Source organism: Bubalus kerabau, chromosome 3 (assembly GCF_029407905.1).
Source record: "Bubalus kerabau isolate K-KA32 ecotype Philippines breed swamp buffalo chromosome 3, PCC_UOA_SB_1v2, whole genome shotgun sequence".
Classification (NCBI taxonomy): domain Eukaryota; kingdom Metazoa; phylum Chordata; class Mammalia; order Artiodactyla; family Bovidae; genus Bubalus; species Bubalus kerabau.
In genome coordinates, this window is record NC_073626.1 from 88,643,129 (window position 1) to 88,662,969 (window position 19,841).

Sequence of the window (19,841 nt, forward strand, 5' to 3'; positions counted from 1 at the left end):
TATGAGAGTTACTAAAATCCTTCTTTTACAGATGAGAAAACTGAAGCTCAAGAATATTAGATACCTTACTCAAGGTCATGCTGTAAAAAAAGAGTTAAAAACTGGATTCTAATGCAGACTTGACCCCAAAGCCTGCACTCTTTACTTATTCTCAGCCTTTATGAAATATAATTTTTAAGAATAAAGTGCTAAAACAAAACTATTATTAAATAGTTTAAAATCTCCACCATCTTAAAACTGTCTAATAGAAAATTTCTTGGATAAGTAAACTATTACCCCCCTTACCTTGAAAAAGACATAACCTTCTAGATATCTGAAAATAAAAAGTAAGCTCTTATTAATTCCCTAATTCTTTCCTCCTTTATTTGTTTCTACTCTTCAAAGCCCTACCTTTTTTGTAAAACACTGATTTAAAAACAACAACAAAAACTACTCATTTTATATTCTAATATATCTGTGAAAAAAGAATGAACAAAAGAACCACTTTGAATGGTATAATTTCTACATTTTCCTCATAAAGTACAAGCTCCTTTTTTCTAAGTAACATCCTTAAAATTTGGTTCAAGCTTCATCTACTCTGTGCAGCTTACATTAATTTCTGCCTCCATTTAATTTAATTTGCATTTACTATGTTTGCTACACAAGTACTACTTTATTGCATGTCGACACATAAAAGGTTCTAAATAAGTATTAGTTGAATTATTTGTCACTAGCAACTAATTCAATACTTAGTTACAGAAACAAAGCAGTATAGTATAGTTTGTATTATATCAGTATGCAGTGTAGGATTACCAGCATATATTTGGCAGAATGTTACCTGGCTCACTAGTGACACTAAATATGTATGACTTCTCAAAGAGGCTAAGACCATTTTTTATTTATTTCATACCCCAAAATCATTACCAAATAAGCATATCAGGTACACTTAAGAAGTATCTGATGATGAGCTGATCTGAAACCAGATAAACACCACATTTTCAGAAGCCCATTGGATATTTCCAATCAAAATAAACAAAAAATCTTCAAGAAAGTCCAGCCAATGTGAAGATTTATTTGGGATAAAGGGGTTTCAGTGATTTTTTTTATGCTTTCTAAATAGAGAATAGATACAAAGATTGTTTGGAGTCAGCAGGTAACCTCTGAACATTTTATTGACAGGAATCCTGTGAAGAAAATTAGTTCTCAAAAAAAGTAGTAATAGTTGTAGTCTAGTTTTGACTTTGCACAAAGTGATTGTTCTTTTTGCCCTAATAAAGAATTACAGTCATATTACAAGCTGAATTTACTTCTAAGTTCATCGCTGGATCGAGTCCAGTTGTAGGCTGAATATACAGGATAACAAAACATTAAGCAAGAGGCTGCCACCATGCCTCTTGAAAACTAAAGTTTAAAACATTTTCATATGTGTTTTCATTATAAGTAAATTAAAAGAGAATCCTAAAAACTATTTCACTGGTAAATTTAGAGAGGAACTCATTGGTAATTTCTATAAGCTTACACCCCATTTAAATTACAAATGTTATTATCATTGATTTTTCACCTGTATCATTTTAAAATACTTACAGGCTTACACAATATACAGAGATATGGATTATTTATCATATAATACATTTTATTGTTTATGCTGGTTAGGGATGTCACAAAAGCTGACAGACATGAGTCTGCCTAAATTGTTTTTAATTAATAGAAAAATACTATATAAGAAAATCAATTAATATATAATACCTACTAAAAATAGCACATAGAACTATTGAGAACTCTGAGAAAATGTACAGTTCCTTCCTCTGACTTATGCTGAAGAGAATGACATCTACCAATGTAAGTCAAGAAAAGGCCCTACCATGACTTTGGTACTAATTTTCCATTCCCAAGTGATTCTAATTACATTGTTCATATTAAAGAGTCAGTAAACAGCTTGAGTTCTTCACTTTTATAGACCTAGATTCTTAGTCTTGTTCTGCTGCTTATTACATAATAGGATGATTTGGGGCAAAGTGATCTCTCTGACTCTATAAATTTTTTACTCTTTTATTGACAAACAGAATAAGAGAGTCTATTTCCAGAATTACCAAAAAGAATAAATGAGTTAAGTTCATACAGTTATTACCACAATACCTGGCACACAGCAAGAAATTCATATACAGTCAAGTCAAGGAAAAAAGTGAAATAATAAAAGGAAATCAAACTTTATGGATTGAGATTACAAAGAAAGAATCCATTTTTACCTAATCACTCAAAATCAGGGGGATAATACTAGGACTTACAAAAATGAAAAGATAAAAATATACAGGAAAGAAGTATTAAAAGAACTCTATGTTCTTTTAATATAGTATAGTATAGTACAGTATAGTATTTCTTAAGTTTAATTCTCTGATAATTAAGATACCTTTTTAAAAAGTAACCCATAAGTAACTCATTTAAGTAATAATTTAGTAAAAAGAACACTTTTAGTAAAACACATTTAGTAAAAAGAAAGTAAATAAATTGAAATACAGGTATATAGCAAACCTCAGAAGTTATCCATTCAGATCTGCCTAGTATCAGTTTCTATTATTATTTTTGTGGCTAGTTTCTGCCTCTGAGAGTTTCTGCCTAACTTAAATCATTTATACATAGACTGTCATTTTTTAACTCTTGATTTAATTATTTTAACAGCTTTGATAAATCATATACAGAGACGGGGAAGGGCGAGTCCTATGTTATTATTCTTTTCTTTTTAAAGTTTATACTCTTAAATTTAATGATTAAACTAGAACACTCTGGCCATGGATTTAATAAAACTTAGTTTAATTCAAAGTTTTGAGACATTGAGAGAACTATAAATGATAATCAAACTCAGGTACCTTATAAATGAAGTTAAATTATTGACAAAGAACTAGATCCTTATTTGAGGTAATATAATTGCATGAATATACATGTTAGGTACAACAAGTGATATGAATCAATGATAGATGCTTATACTACATTTTTTCCAAAACTGTTTTTTCAAGACGTATAAAACTAGACAGCGATACATGTAATTCCATAAAGTAGTTTTTGATATATATTTTAAAATACTACATTTTATCACATTACAACTGTCATGTGATACAAGTGTATTTTTTAATGAATGCACTCTTTTAACATGAATTATGCTTAATTAGAAATAAACAATGCAAACTCCACTATTATATAATACCTAAACTAGGTTTGGAAACTAAAACTGCCAGTTAAAATACTATAAACAAAATAACCAAAACACATATTCACTTACTTACATTCTATTTTGAAAATGCTTTCTTTCATTGTATTTAACTTTATATTTTCCTTTACAAACTAGCCACTATCACGAGTTAAGTATCATAAAAAGTCACACTAAAACTACAAAACAGAAATATAATTATATTTAAATTTAAGTTTCAATTATTATTTGTAAGTGTTGTGGTGGGGGAATTTAATCACACAGTTATATTTCTAAAATAATTATTACTTCAATGAGTTACTTAAGGGTTACTTTTTTAAAAGGTATCTTAATTATCAGAGAATTAAACTTAAGAAATACTATACTGTAGTATAATTCATAAAACTAATAAAATTCAAGGATTTTCAATTCCTTTTATCTATATCAGTTAAAAAACAACACATGTAGTAAAAAGAAAGTAAATAAATTGAAATATAGGTATACAGCAAGCCTCAGAAGTTATCCATTCAGATCTGCCTAGTATCAGTTTCTATTATTATTGTGGCTAGTTTCTGCCTCTGAAAAGCTAAATCACATCTAATAGTATCATGATTTAGAGAAGACCTCAATTTTTATTCATCATAGTAATATAATGTCAAAAAGTGTTCAACTTCGAATTCATGACAGGAAAAAACTCCATGTTTTAACAGCCATATTTAGTTTGTTTGAGCTGGTGAGCAGATGTAAATATAATCTGCATTACTATCAAACTCCAGGTCTGATAGATAGCAAGCTAATATTTATTTTTAAGTGCTCCAAAAATTATTTGTAAAAGCTGCATAAAAAGGATTCCATAAATGTATTGTGATTTTAACAATTATTCTACACTACAATGGAAGTACATGCTCAAACAAGACACCTCAGCAGTATTTTAAAGCAGTAACCACCTAGCCAATTTCTGTATGTTCTGTAGTTTTTCTAATCCACTCTCCCTGTGGTTGAGCAAAATCGAATTGCCTCTCACATTTGCAGACAGCTCTGTGAAGGTGATAATAGAGCTGCTCCCTGCTGTCATGAGGCAGGAAATAGGAAAATGGCATATGGGGCTACTAAGAAAGAAAAAGAAGGAAAAAAAAAGAAAAGAACGAACAAACAAAAAAAGAAGGAAAAAAGAAAATAAAGAAGGAAAAAAGAACTAAACAAGAACAAAAGATTTCAACAAGAACAAATATAACCCAATATGCTTTTCAAGTTAATCTCTTTTCAGAATCATTTACCATATCTAATCATTCATCTCTGTCCTCACTCCAAAAATGCAAACGGTTGATACCAAGTGTTTGGGGCAAGTTTTCATTGTCTAAAATATTTGGAACATACAATTCCAGAATATGCCCTGTACAATGTCTGCACAACGGAGCTATTTAACTCGATTTGTTAAACATTGTGCCAATCCCAAATTTACCATTTTAAAATAAAAGGTAGAGAAATGTTTATGAAAATATTAATAAAATGTGAAAAGCAGGCTTTCAGTATGATTTAACATTTTTAAATCTATGAAATAAAATTTAAAGATAAACACATGATTAGACTGATTAAAGGAGAAACCAATCTCTAAACAGTTAAATCGCTAATAATAATAATACCAAGACACATTTATTGACTTGTAAGTTTTTTGTTTGGTTGTTTTTTTAAGTAGAGAGACCAGGGTTTCAGTGTGTAATTAAGAAAAGCTTTAAACAAAACAGATTTTTATTTAATGTATCTGTAAACAGAATGTGGCAGGAGATGCTAATAAAGACAGAATCCACTCTACCTTTCCTTTTACACTCTGAATGGGATCCACAACCACTGCCACAGCTCTCTCCGACAAGGCTTCAAAGCTCTGCTGAGTGTTGATATCCACACCAGAAAGCCAACAACCAAAGCCAGGGTGACTGTGATACCAACCAACCACCATCTCAGGCCTGAAACAAAGAGGGCATTTAGCCGTTCAGAATAGAAAAAGTATTACATTTATGATATGAAAAGAAACAACACACTAACAGGGTATAAATTAAGAAGAGATGAAAAACACACAGGTGTGAAAAAACACCATTAGAAACACTGAAATCATACACCATATTACCCAGAAAACATGGAAATGAGTAAGTGTGACAAAGGAGTGCTATCATTAAGAGATGCACATTAGCAGTGGTAGATAAGGCTTTCAGTTTTTCACCTTGTTACCACACTTTCTCAGAGCCAGTTTTACCCTTTCAGCATTCAAGTAAATATCTACTCTTTAACTCCTTAGCTCTGGGAGTTGAATTTTTCAGGCAGAGTACATTTTTAACAATGGACACCAGGATCCACTGTTGTGAAAGGATTAAATATCAATTAAACCAGCAAGAGAACTAGGAACTCAGTCAAAAACCAATTTGCACTGTTCTGCCCAGCTGCTGAGCCTTTTGCTAACATTAATTTTGAAGTTTTTTCCACAGTACAAGAATTTGAGCAAGAGAATGACAACTATTGAGAGATTTAATCTGGGGTAAAAAACCTGAACAATATTTGAATTCTACTTTCCCTGTATGTAAAACTCAATATGACTACAAATATAATTCAATATTCAGAATTTTATTTAGCTGCAACTCTTGAATTTTGGAACATACACGCTCTTTCAATTATAAGTGACTAGAGAGTAACTCCATATGCTAAACAGAGAGAAGTTACAGTCCAAGTTTACTATGTAATGGTTGAGAATTTTAACATGAGGCATTTTTCTGACTGGCAAATTTCTTTGATTCTACAGAAAAGAGATACTAGATAGGTAAGCACTAAGAGTAACACTATCACATTAACAACATAGTTTTTTTTCCCTAAGAATGATATTCATGAACATCTAAAATTCTGAGACATATTGCTGAAAATATTTCCCATTATTCCATTATATGATCATTTGAAATATTTACCTTCCTGTCTGCTTCAACATATCCAACATTTTAGCTTGGAACACTGGATCAACTGCCTCTACACTGACGCCCTGGTTTAGAAAGAAAAAAAAAATGATTAGCTTCTACAAGAAAGAAAAAAAATTGTATTACAAGATAATGAACAAAAAGCTACTGCCAAGAAACCTATGTACATTATTTGGGGATACCAAAATAATTTAACAGATTTTGATACCCATATTTGATACCCATGTCATTCAATTATAATCCATACATCAATAAAACTTTTTAAATTGCCAAGTACCAAAAAACTGCCAAGTACCAAACTGCTGTTAATGAGTTAAGGTAATTTTTAGGATGCTTTATAAGAGTTTACGGTCATGACTAATGTGTACACACACAAATACACACCCACAAAAGAAATACCATATTAGTGAATCAATAACTTCTTGTTTAGATCTGTCTAGGCAAGCATACTTCCTAAAATCATCCTCTGATAACTGATAGGCAGTAAGTCTCTTCCATCTCATTCAAAGTTCTATGACTATTTGGCTATTGTTACAACCAACAGTTCAAGTCTTTTTCTTTTTTTTTCTTCAGTAATGTAAAGATCCTGGAAGGAAAATAATTTAACAATTTAAAGAGTTTTTTTGCTTGGTTTTTTGGGTGTCTGAGCTGGGAGGGGCGGAAGTTCAGTGCTTTTGTTAGGACTTCTTGGTAGATTAGGCAATTGGAAGGATACACACATTAAATATTACCTCAAATATAAAAGCATTCTCAAAAAACTTCCCACATGAGACAATCTGAAACCAAGTCTTTTAAATGCTCCATTATTTTGTTAGTTCAACCAAAAGAAAATTTTAGGACATGTAAGAATTAAAGGCATTCGTATCATCTCTCCAGTGATAGATTACTGCCATTATAGCTCCCTCAAGGCTTCCCTCTAACATCAGGAATTTAAGTCTAATCTACTTAAACAAACCAGTTAACATAAGCACTTCTTCCCACCAAAACAAACAGTATTTTGAATTCTAATTGAGAGTGCATCCTCAAGAACAGGGGTATGCAATCTGCTGCCTACAGGCTAAGAATGTTTTTTTACATTTTTAAAGGGTGGTTTAAAAAAAAAAAAAACAAGAATATGAGACAGAGACATATGTCTTTACAGAAAAAGTTTGCTAACTCTTGGGCTAGAAGAGAAACTTTCCAATTCTACTACACAGAGTGAACGTAGAGATCAAATATTCTATTTTATATGATCAAACAAACACAAGGAAATAAAGGATATTAAAACTTAAGAACCCTTTACTATAACAGATATCCACATAAGGATATTCATCAGATAAATATACATATTTTCTTAGGCAAATGGATGAGAAGAATTATGTGTGTTATTTTTTGGAAGGTCAGTAAATGGTTATTGGTTTTGGCCAGTTTTTAAAAATCTAAATACACACCTATCTACAAGCCCAATGCATTAAACAAAACAGAAAAAAAAAAAAAAAAAAAAAACTACAACCCCACCAAAAACTCCCACGGGTAGATGGGTGGAGGACTTTCCCAATCAGTATGTAGTATGCTTAGTCTATGACAAATCACCACACCCAGGCAAAAAGAACTAAAGTCTGTCATGGTTTCTGTTTTTTTTAAACTTAACATTTTGAATAGGAAAAGCTTAAGAGTCATTTATCACCATATATAGAACATTTTTAAATGGGTGCTATTTCAAAACAATAAGAACAAAACATGAGGACTAGACAATGTACATGAAGTAAAACTTTAATTGAGTCTCTGAAATCTTTTGAACCAAGTATTCAAACTAATCAAACTAATATCCTACTATATTAAAATAAGTAACATAAATCCAGTACACTATGCTAGTTAAAGCTGAAACAAGAAGTAAAGGAATTAAATGCTAGCATCACTCAGTCTACAGACCTTTAGGGAATTCATAATTCATCTACAAGATTTAACTCAATACAGTCTAAAAATTATTCTTATTAATCTTTTATAATTAATTTTTCTAGCAGGAAAATTATAATATGATAAGAGTTATTTTGCAAAGGAAAAAAAAAAAAGAAACACATTTACTTGCAGCAGGCAACCATAAAAGTACTCACTGTTCCTGATTGTGGCATAGCAAACACATCAATCACTCTGACGGTGTAATCATCCACAAACTCTCCAAGCATAAGACCCATAACTTCCATTGGAACTCCAGCTCGGCCATGTTTTAACATCTGTAAAGAGGACGATACACAGACACAAAGCCTTTGAGATCTTCGAACACCCCTCCTTCTAATTAATAACCTAATTGTGTTTCACTGAAAATAAAACCACTCTATTTTATACATGCACCTAAAACGTTTATGTATGAGAGGGTTAACATGAAAAATATTTCAATGTAAAAGACACAGAGAAAGCAGCAGAGCTCAGTAAAACCAGAAACTCCATTCAACACTTACTTTTAACAGTGCCAGGGAAGAGATATAGACTTGTTCTGCTGTGTCCACTGCAGGAGCATCTGTAGGTGGCCCCTAGAAACAAGCATAGAAATCATTATAAATACAGAGAAATTATGAGTTCAAAATTAAAGTCACACATTATTTAAACATGATTATTTTAAAAGAATTTAGAGAAAACATGTTAAGTATCCTTTTATTCAGCTACAACATAAACAATCAAAACAAGCTTGCAAATATCAAACCTGTAGAAAACATCAAACTTAGCATTCAGGCAAGTTTCCAATGGATGTAATGCATGAATATTTCAGCAATGCTAGCTCACCTCCACTACAAAATAGATACAATGCACCAGTTAGCTATGTTTCTTACCTCAATGTGAATGTAAACTGCTGTTGGACTAGTATGATTAACTGAAGAACCAACACAAACAGTAAATTCTGTGAGCATGATTTTCAGCTAAAGACAGCATGTAGACTGGGGCTTTGGGATCTCTGCCGATATCCGTATGGGGATGAAGTAGGGGGGCGGAGAAGACTTCTAATCCCTAGGTGAAAGAGCTGTGAAAACAACATGCTCTGCACTTCACCTGAACTTGTTCCCTTCCCTTACACAACATCAAATTTAACACAACTGGCCCAGATGTGAGCAAACTGGCTGAGACTGGTGTTAGCTAGTCTTTGGAAAAGACTTCCAAATCGTGACAACCACCTTTAAAGAAAACATTACTAGTAATCTTACTACAGCCTAAGAAGATATTATGTTTGTCCCTAAAGATTCTGTCTTATTCATCAAAAGCACCAAATCTGTTTTTACTATAACATTCTGCTACACAAAGTAATTTACATATAGTTCTTACCCTCAATATGACTACAATCTTATAAAATTAATTCTGCCCCAATCAGTGTATATAGAAAGCTTCTTGGTTTTTTTAATACTGAGGATTCTGGGAAAATGACATGACATGTACTTTTAACTGCCAGGTCCTGTTTTGCTTAAAAGTCCCCTTTCCTTAACAATAACTGTTACAAATTATATAATGAATATGTTAGTTATCTAAACTGTAAGTCAATGCTCTAACTCGCTTTTATGGACTTGCTTATTACTAAAATTAAACAATTGCTTTACTCATTACATTTCACACTTATAGGTCTCTGTGTACTTTATGCTTCTTCTTGTCTATTTATATGCCAAATTCTGTGATTTTTTGTTTTGTTTTGTTTAAAAGCTCATAATATTTACTGGAAGCACTGAGTATAAAAAGTTCCAGAGTAAGTTTTCTCTAAATATAAGCAACACATACAAAAATTACCTCTGTTCACTTATATACAAAGTGGTGAGAAAAATAAAATCCTTCAAATATTATGTTTAAAAATAAATACCAGATAATACATTTTTTAAAGTACCAAATTCTTCAATCTATTATCACCTAATGCAGCTTTACTGCTTGCCTTTCAAATAGTTATGAAAACTCTAAGGTAAACTAAAGTGCTATAATGCCAAAACATTTGTTGAGGTCATCATATAAAACATGATAATTTTGTTGATATGACCATTTTATTCATCTCAGAAAGTTAAGAAAGTTTAAGAAAAAAGAGACGGTAGTAGTAAATTAGTCAACTTCCAACAAGAAGTTTTGGGAGAAATAATACTTTAAGGTCAGGATAATGAACATTACATTTATAAAAATTATTTTCTGATTCAGAGCAACTTTAAAAAATGCTCACAACAAAAGAATTTAAAACTGATATTTAGGTTATAGTTATTAATATAGCCTTTCTCAACTTTCCAGAAAATACTTACTAAGAAAAGAAAAAGAATAGGGAAATAAAACATCACATCATCACCAAAGGCATTGCCAACAAAATTCAGAAACTATTTCTCCTGTCAATGAAAGAACACTGTTCTGTTCAACAGTATATAATATCTAGTACCTAGCGAAGTGCCTGGCACATGGAACTCAGTAAGAAATGGTTGGAAAAAAACAAAAGAATGAACAAATTAAGGTAGTGCCAAGTCAAAAGAACAGAAAGGAAGAATATCCACCAGTCACCCTGGGCGTGAGAACAGCCACACGCAAGTATATGTAAAGATCCTCAGCTTCTCTCTATGGTCTTCCGATTCAGAAACATACTAACAGAAAGCCACGCAGCCGGTTCCTCTATTGTACAGGTGTTGTGTTTTGAGACTGCAGCCAGTGATATTTTCTATTGCCCCCTCCATTAGTATTCTGTTTTTTGCTCTAGTTAGAATAAATTGCCCCCAAAACAACTTGGCAAGACACTGTCTATGTAAAACACTGTCTATGGGATAGATGTGTTAAGGATCTCCAGTAGCAGAGAATATCTGCTATCATTTTTCTATCATTATGCTCACTTGTTCAGAATAGCACACAACCAGGAAATGAAGGTGAAGAAAACCCCACCAAAGACTCTGGAAATTAAGCTAAGACAATTATGTAAGAGCCAGTACAGCTGTAGGTAAAAAGATGACCTGAGCTGAGAAAAATGTGGACCTATGGACAACTTACCTACATTGCCTTCCGGCAAACACTCATGAGGAATACCATTCAGACAATTCAAGGAGAGGAAAGTCACTTAAAAGTAAGAATCATAAACAAATTTCTAGAAAACTTGTTTAGCATCAGTAGATTACAACATGATTTCTTATCTTTGGAATAGAATCTTGTAGGACAGAACAAGGTTAAAGCATGAAAAATAATGCAGAATTAAAATTACACTGGAGGAAACAAGGATAAAAATAACACTATCACACATTTAATTCAGTAATGTAGAATATAAACTTTAGAAAATGTCTTACAATGCAGAGTAAAAAGTTAGAGATGAAAACTATTAGAAACATAATGATACTTAAAGAGAAAGTAAGGAGATACAAACTATGAAATACAGTTGATCCTAAGGAGAAAATAAGAAATGGAAAGCATCAATTAAGACAAAGCAAAAGAAAAATTTCTTGAATAATAAAAAAAAAAAACCTCAACTTTGTACTACTAAATGTCAATGGCAGTAACCAATGAAGAAAAGTGTTTGTAAAGTTTTAGGTAAATCTTAACTGCATAGATAAAGCATAATTTCTAAAACCAAACAAATAGGAAAACTCAATAACCTGAAGAAAAAAATGCAGCTCAGGCTGACTTTGGATTTCTTTGCAACATTAAATGGCACAGTTTCAGATTTTTAAGGGAGAAACCCTGTGAAGTCAAACGCATTATCAGATCAGATCAGATCAGTCACTCAGTCGTGTCTGACTCTTTGCGACCCCATGAATCGCAGCACGCCAGGCCTCCCTGTCCATCACCAACTCCCGGAGTTCACTCAGACTCACGTCCATCGAGTCAGTGATGCCATCCAGCCATCTCATCCTCTGTCGTCCCCTTCTCCTCCTGCCCCCAATCCCTCCCAGCATCAGTCTTTTCCAGTGAGTCAACTCTTCCCATGAGGTGGCCAAAGTACTGGAGTTTCAGCTTTAGCATCATTCCTTCCAAAGAAATCCCAGGGCTGATCTCCTTCAGAATGGACTGGTTGGATCTCCTTGCAGTCCAAGGGACTCTCAAGAGTCTTCTCCAACACCACAGTTCAAAAGCATCAATTCTTCGGCGCTCAGCCTTCTTCACAGTCCAACTCTCACATCCATACATGACCACAGGAAAAACCATAGCCTTGACTAGACGAACCTTTGTTGGCAAAGTAATGTCTCTGCTTTTCAATATGCTATCTAGGTTGGTCATAACTTTCCTTCCAAGGAGTAAGCGTCTTTTAATTTCATGGCTGCAGTCACCATCTGCAGAGATTCTGGAGCCCAGAAAAATAAAGTCTGACACTGTTTCCACTGTTTCCCCATCTATTTCCCATGAAGTGGTGGGACCGGATGCCATGATCTTCGTTTTCTGAATGTTGAGCTTTAAGCCAACTTTTTCACTCTCCACTTTCACTTTCATCAAGAGGCTTTTGAGTTCCTCTTCACTTTCTGCCATAAGAGTGGTATCATCTGCATATCTGAGCTTATTGATATTTCTCCCGGCAATCTTGATTCCAGCTTGTGTTTCTTCCAGTCCAGCGTTTCTCATGATGTACTCTGCATAGAAGTTAAATAAACAGGGTGACAATATATAGCCTTGACGAACTCCTTTTCCTATTTGGAACCAGTCTGTTGTTCCATGTCCAGTTCTAACTGTTGCTTCCTGACCTGCATACAAATTTCTCAAGAGGCAGATCAGGTGGTCTGGTGTTCCCATCTCTTGAAGAATTTTCCACAGTTTGTTGTGATCCACACAGTCAAAGGCTTTGGCATAGTCAATAAAGCAGAAATAGATGTTTTTCTGGAACTCTCTTGCTTCTTCTATGACCCAGAGGATGTTGGCAATTTGATCTCTGGTCCCTCTGCCTTTTCTAAAACCAGCTTGAACATCAGGAAGTTCACGGTTTACATATTGCTGAAGCCTGGCTTGGAGAATTTTGAGCATCACTTTACTAGCGTGTGAGATGAGTGCAATTGTGCAGTAGTTTGAGCATTCTTTGGCATTGCCTTTCTTTGGGATTGGAATGAAAACTGACCTTTTCCAGTCCTGTGGCCACTGCTGAATTTTCCAAATTTGCTGGCATATTGAGTGCAGCACTTTTACAGCATCATCTTTCAGGATTTGGAATAGCTCAACTGGAATTCCATTACCCCCACTAGCTTTGTTCGTAGTGATGCTCTCCAAGGCCCACTTGACTTCACATTTCAGACTTTTTTTTTTTGACCAAGTATAATGCATTTGCCTTTTCATACTGTTCATGGCAATGAAACTAAGCCATGAACAGTATGAAAAGGCATATGCATTATACCTGGTCAAAAAAAAAAGTCTGAAAGCCTACAAATATATTACTAAATATACAAGGACTCAGAAAAAATGATTCCAGTAATCTTCCTTCAAAGAACTTCCTGAAAATGAGCCAGTTGAGACCCCACAAATCAAAATTACAAAGTCAAAAATGGAAACACCATTATATAAAACAATCTGTTAAAACTACTGAAAGACAGTTAAAAACAGAGACAGATCTAAATAATATAAATAACCAGGGTTCAAAACTACAGATATTACCCAATAACTATACAGAGCAATGGATAGAAATAAAAGTATACAAAACTCTATCTGATATATAGAAGGGGAAAAAAGAGACTTAAGTGTTGACTTAGACTAGTATATAAATATGGATTTAAGAGTCTTTTGAACAACTTTAAAATAACCATGATAACCATTAAAGTTGATTATAGACCTTACCAAACCCCTGGAGAAGAAAAAGCTAAGACAAAACTAACAATAAAAATCAGAGTACCAAGAAGGGAACAAAACAAAAATAGCAAACAACATAAGTTAAGACCAAATATATTGGTAATGAAAAAATATAAATGAAGTAAAAGTCTCTCATTTGTGGTTTAAAATGGAAATTCATGTATATGTTTCTTTTTATAAAACAAGCCACAATGGCCACTGTGTTTTACTCACCTTGCTTTTCTTTAGGGATGTATTACATCAACAGATTTCCTAGTAGTAAATCACCTTTACATTTCCAGGATAAATTGTTCAAGTTTGATTTATTATTATGTTAACATTTTAAAATATATTTATTTCTATTATTTTATATATTAGTATATTATTTTTACATAAGTGAGACTAAACAGGCATTTTATTTTTTCTGTTAAATTTGTCAGGTTTTGATATCACTAGACTCAATTTATTAAATGTTTGGAAAGTTTACAACTTCCCATTTTCTATGTTCTAATAAAATACGTATACTAAATTATGTACGTCTTAAAATTTAAATTTGGACAAGCTCATTAATAAAATATTTACCTTTGAAGCTGATTTTAGAACTTATTTTTATGACAGTGGTATTAATAAATTCAGGTTACCTGTCTTGAAACTAGATGGACTATTATATTGTTCCACAAAGTTTCATTTCATTTAGATTCAAAGTTATCCCCACAGAATCAGTCTATTTTATCTCTTTTTTTAAACTGTTCAATATGGATAACATTTCACATTAAACTTCTTTCTCCATATCACATTACTACTACCCAGAGAACTGATTTACATTTAAAAACAAATCAAACCATGATAAAAATATTGGTTAAGGGAACACTTCCTAATTCATTCTGTGAGGTCAACACTACCCGAATACCAAAACCAGACAAAACCACTACAAGATAAGAAAACTACAGATAGACCAGCATCTCTTACAAACATCAGTGAAAAAATCCTTAACAAATTATTAAAAGAACACAGGAGCATAGTCAAAAGACTATCTATATATATGACTGAGTGGGATTAAAACTTGCAATGCAAGGATGGTTCAACAAACAGAAACTGGCCAATGTAATACACCACATTAAGCAAATGAAGGGTGGGGGGATAAATGATCATTTCTATGCAGAAAAAGCATCTGAAAAAATTCAACACTCTTCATGATAAAACACTTGACAAACTAGGTACAGAAGAAAACTACCTCAACACAATAAAAGTCATAGATGAAAAATCCACAGTGAACATAATGTCCCATGTTGGTGAAAAATTGAAAACTTTTCCTCTAAGATGAGGAACAAGGCAAAGATGCCTGCTTTTATCACTTGATTCCCTGGTGGCTCCATCAGTGAAGAGCTGGCCTGCAATGAAGGAGACGAGGGTTTGATCCCTGTGTCGGGAAGATCCCCTGGAAAATGGAATGGCAGCCCACTCCAGTATGCTTGCCTGGGAAATCCCATGGACAGAGGAACCTGATGGTCTACATATAGTCCATGGGGTTGTAAGAGTTGGACATGACTTAGCAACTAAACCACCACCACCACTCAACATAGTACTAGAAGTTCTAGTGAGAGCAATTAGGCAAGAAAAAAAAGTAAAAGGCATGCAAACTAGAAAGGAAAAACTAAAATTATCTATTTGAGATAATATAATCTTATACACAGAAAATACTAAAAGTATGTTAGTTACTCAGTCATTTCTGACTCTGCCACCCCATGGAGCCAGGAGGCTCCTCTGTCCATGGAATTCTTTAGGCAAGAAAACTTGAGTTGAGTTGCTATTTCCTGAAAACTCCACCAAAAAAACCCTGAAGTCTCCATGAAAAGGGTATTAGATCTAATAGGTAAATTCAGTAAAGTAGCAGGACACAAAGTTAACACTCAAAAACAATGCATTTCATTAACAAATAATGAACAATCTGAAAAAGAAATTACAAAAATAATCTCATTTATAATGTCATTAAAAAAGAATGAGATACTTAGGAATTAAGTTAACCAAGGAAATGAAAGACTTGTACAATGAAAACCACATATACTGCTGCAAGAAATTAGAGAAGATATAAATAAATAGAAATATATCCCATGTTCATGGACTGGAAAATTTAATATTGTTAAAATGTCAAGACTACTCAAAGTGATCTACAGATTCAAAGCAATCTCTGTCAAAATTTCAATGAAAACTTTTGCAGAAACACAATACCTATTCTAAAATCATATGAAATCTCAAGGGACCTTGAAGAGCCAAACAATCTTCAAAAGAAAGCAAAATGAAAAGACTCACACTTCCTGATTTCAAAATTACCACAAAGACAGTAATAAAAAAAAATATGGCACTACACATAGGAACAGACATAAAAACCAGTGGAACTGAACAGAGAGCCAAAAATAAACCCTGGTGTATACAGTCACATGATTTTTAACAAGAATGCCAAGGATGCCAAAACAATAACTGTAAATTATATATCCAAAATACAAAGAGAACTCCTGAAACAACAAAAAAATCTGATTAAAAATGGGCAAAGACCTTGAACAGTACACCAGTGTTCACAGCAATATTATTCACAAGAGCTAAAGAGTGGAAGCAAGCCAAATGTCCACCAAAAAATGAATGGGTAAGCAAAATGTGGTATACACACACATGGTGGAATATTACTCAGTCTTTAAAAAGAAATTCTGCAATATGCTACAATATCAGTGAACTCTGAAGACGTTATTTTAAGTGAAATAAGCCAAACAAAAATGACACGGACTATATGATTCCACTTACATGCTGAAGTACTTACACAAAGATGTCAAAAATCATAAAGACAGACAATATAATGATGGCTGTTAGGGGCTACAGGAAGAGGAGTATGGAAAATTAATGTTTATTTCATGCAAAGATGAGCTAGATAAAGGAGAGAAATGGTATGGACCTAACAGAAGCAGAAGATATTAAGAAGAGATGGCAAGAATACACAGAAGAACTATACAAAAAAGATCTTCACGACCCAGATAATCATGATTGCGTGATCACTGACCTAGAGCCAGACATCCTGAATGTGAAGTCAAGTGAGCCTTAGAAAGCATCACTACAAACAAAGCTAGTGGAGGTGATGGAATTCCAGTTGAGCTATTCCAAATCCTGAAAGATGATGCTGTAAAAGTGCTGCACTCAATATGCCAGCAAATTTGGAAAATTCAGCAGTGGCCACAGGACTGGAAAAGGTCAGTTTTCATTCCAATCCCAAAGAAAGGCAATGCCAAAGAACGCTCAAACTACCGCACAATTGCACTCATCTCACACGCTAGTAAAGTGATGCTCAAAATTCTCCAAGCCAGGCTTCAGCAATATGTGAACCGTGAACTTCCTGATGTTCAAACTGGTTTTAGAAAAGGCAGAGGAACCAGAGATCAAATTGCCAACATCCTCTGGGTCATAGAAAAAGCAAGAGAGTTCCAGAAAAACATCTATTTCTGCTTTATTGACTATGCCAAAGCCTTTGACTGTGTGGATCACAACAAACTGTGGGAAATTCTTCAAGAGATGGGAATACCAGACCACCTGATCTGCCTCTTGAGAAATTTGTATGCAGGTCAGGAAGCAACAGTTAGAACTGGACATGGAACAACAGACTGGTTCCAAATAGGAAAAGGAGTTCGTCAAGGCTATATATTGTCACCCTGTTTATTTAACTTCTATGCAGAGTACATCATGAGAAACGCTGGACTGGAAGAAACACAAGCTGGAATCAAGATTGCCGGGGGAAATATCAATAACCTCAGATATGCAGATGACACCACCCTTATGGCAGAAAGTGAAGAGGAACTCAAAAGCCTCTTGATGAAAGTGAAAGTGGAGAGTGAAAAAGTTGGCTTAAAGCTCAACATTCAGAAAACGAAGATCATGGCATCCGGTCCCACCACTTCATTGGAAATAGATGGGGAAACAGTGGAAACAGTGTCAGACTTTATTTTTCTGGGCTCCAGAATCTCTGCAGATGGTGACTGCAGCCATGAAATTAAAAGACGCTTACTCCTTGGAAGGAAAGTTATGACCAACCTAGATAGCATATTCAAAAGCAGAGACATTACTTTGCCAACAAAGGTTCGTCTAGTCAAGGCTATGGTTTTTCCTGTGGTCATGTATGGATGTGAGAGTTGGACTGTGAAGAAGGCTGAGCGCCGAAGAATTGATGCTTTTGAACTGTGGTGTTGGAGAAGACTCTTGAGAGTCCCTTGGACTGCAAGGAGATCCAACCAGTCCATTCTGAAGGAGATCAGCCCTGGGATTTCTTTGGAAGGATGATGCTAAACTGAAACTCCAGTACTTTGGCCACCTCATGCGAAGAGTTGACTCATTGGAAAAGACTCTGATGCTGGGAGGGACTGGGGGCAGGAGGAGAAGGGGACGACAGAGGGTGAGATGGCTGGATGGCATCACTGACTCGATGGACGTGAGTCTGAGTGAACTCCGGGAGTTGGTGATGGACAGGGAGGCCTGATGTGCTTTGATTCAGGGGGTCGCAAAGAGTCGGACACGACTGAGCGACTGATCTGATCTGATCTGATCTGATTTTAGTTTAAACCAGTTAATTATTTAGAGCTAGGCAAGGAAACACATTCTGGGTACAAACTCAACTGAACAAATAAAACAATATAAAATTGACAATATAACCTAAATTTGCTGAATATAGGCATACATTGGAAGCACTGTGAGTTCAATTCCAGACCACTCCAATAAAGTAAATACTGCAATAACTCAAGCCATATAAATACTTTGGTTTTCAAGTACATATAAAAGTTATGTTTATTCTATACTGTAGTCTAAGTGTGCAATAGCACTGTGTTTAAAAAATGTATATACTTAATTTAAAAATACTTTATTGCTAAAAAATGTTAACCATCATCTCAGGCTTCAGTGAGTCATAATCTTTTTGCTGGCGGAGGGTTTGAAATATTGAGAACTACCAAAACATGACATAGAGACACAAAGTAAATAAATGCTGTTAGAAAAACAGCACAATAGACGTTCTCAACGCAGGGTTACCACAAATGCTCAATTTGTGGGAAAAAAAAAAAAACACAAACAATTATCTGCAAAGGACAATAAAGTGAAACTAGGTAAAATGAGGTATGCCTCCACTAAAAAAGAAAAAAACCTTGAAAAAATAGTTGCCCCACTTATAACAAGTCAATACCCAAGTTAACAAAATACTAAAATCTTACCGGAAAATTGGGCAAAGAATATAAAGCAACTAATTACATAAGAAATAATGAAATAAATGAAAAATGTTCAACCTCTCTAGTTGACCTCCTTTAATTAAGAAATGCCAATTAACACATTAAGACATTGTTGTTGCTGTTGTTCCTATCAAACAAGCTTTACAATGCCCAATTTTGGAGCAGGTATGATAAAAGACACACTCTCAGCACTATTGGTGGGAAAGTGAATTAGTACAATCTATCAGAAAAGCAACTGAGCAATGTACATCAAGAGACTTACAAACACACAAACTTTTTAACCTGCTTTTGCACTACTAGAAATTGTTTAAGTAAATAAACAGAGATGTTAGCATGAACCAGAACATTCATCATAAACCTTTTAATAAATGCAGATAAACCTTAGAACAAAACAACCAATAATTTAAAAATACTGTTTAAAACTCCTTTCTCTGTGATCTCAGATGACTCTAGCCATCTTAATTATCAATATTACCTTAAGTTAAAACTACCCTAGCCTGCTGCTATATTGAATGAATATTTTTAACTTCCCATATTGAAGGAACTGATAAAAAGGAGTATGGCTGTTCAGTACATTCACTGGAGGCAGAGTTCTCTCCCGTTCTGGAGGCTCATGATAACAGAGGCAAATTACGAGCAATCACACAAGCTTCTACGTTTAACAGTGCAAAGTATTTAAGAACACTGAAGGATGAGGTCTTTTTTTGATTGGCTTTTGACTATATGTAAGGGAGATCAGCCCTGGGTGTTCTTTGGAAGGAA

At 34.0% G+C, this 19,841-nt stretch overlaps 1 protein-coding gene across 1 annotated transcript in view; it reads right to left on the reverse strand.

Annotated features, from left to right (window-relative positions):
• Positions 1–19,841, reverse strand: part of PSMD14 (proteasome 26S subunit, non-ATPase 14) — a 110,358-nt gene that overhangs the window by 37,305 nt on the left and 53,212 nt on the right. The window contains exons 4-7 of the mRNA XM_055572425.1: positions 8,556–8,627; positions 8,211–8,330; positions 6,112–6,182; positions 4,974–5,124 (exon numbers count right to left, since the gene is read on the reverse strand). Of these exons, the coding sequence (XP_055428400.1) occupies positions 4,974–5,124; positions 6,112–6,182; positions 8,211–8,330; positions 8,556–8,627 (414 nt within the window). The remainder of the gene's footprint in view (positions 1–4,973; positions 5,125–6,111; positions 6,183–8,210; positions 8,331–8,555; positions 8,628–19,841) is intronic.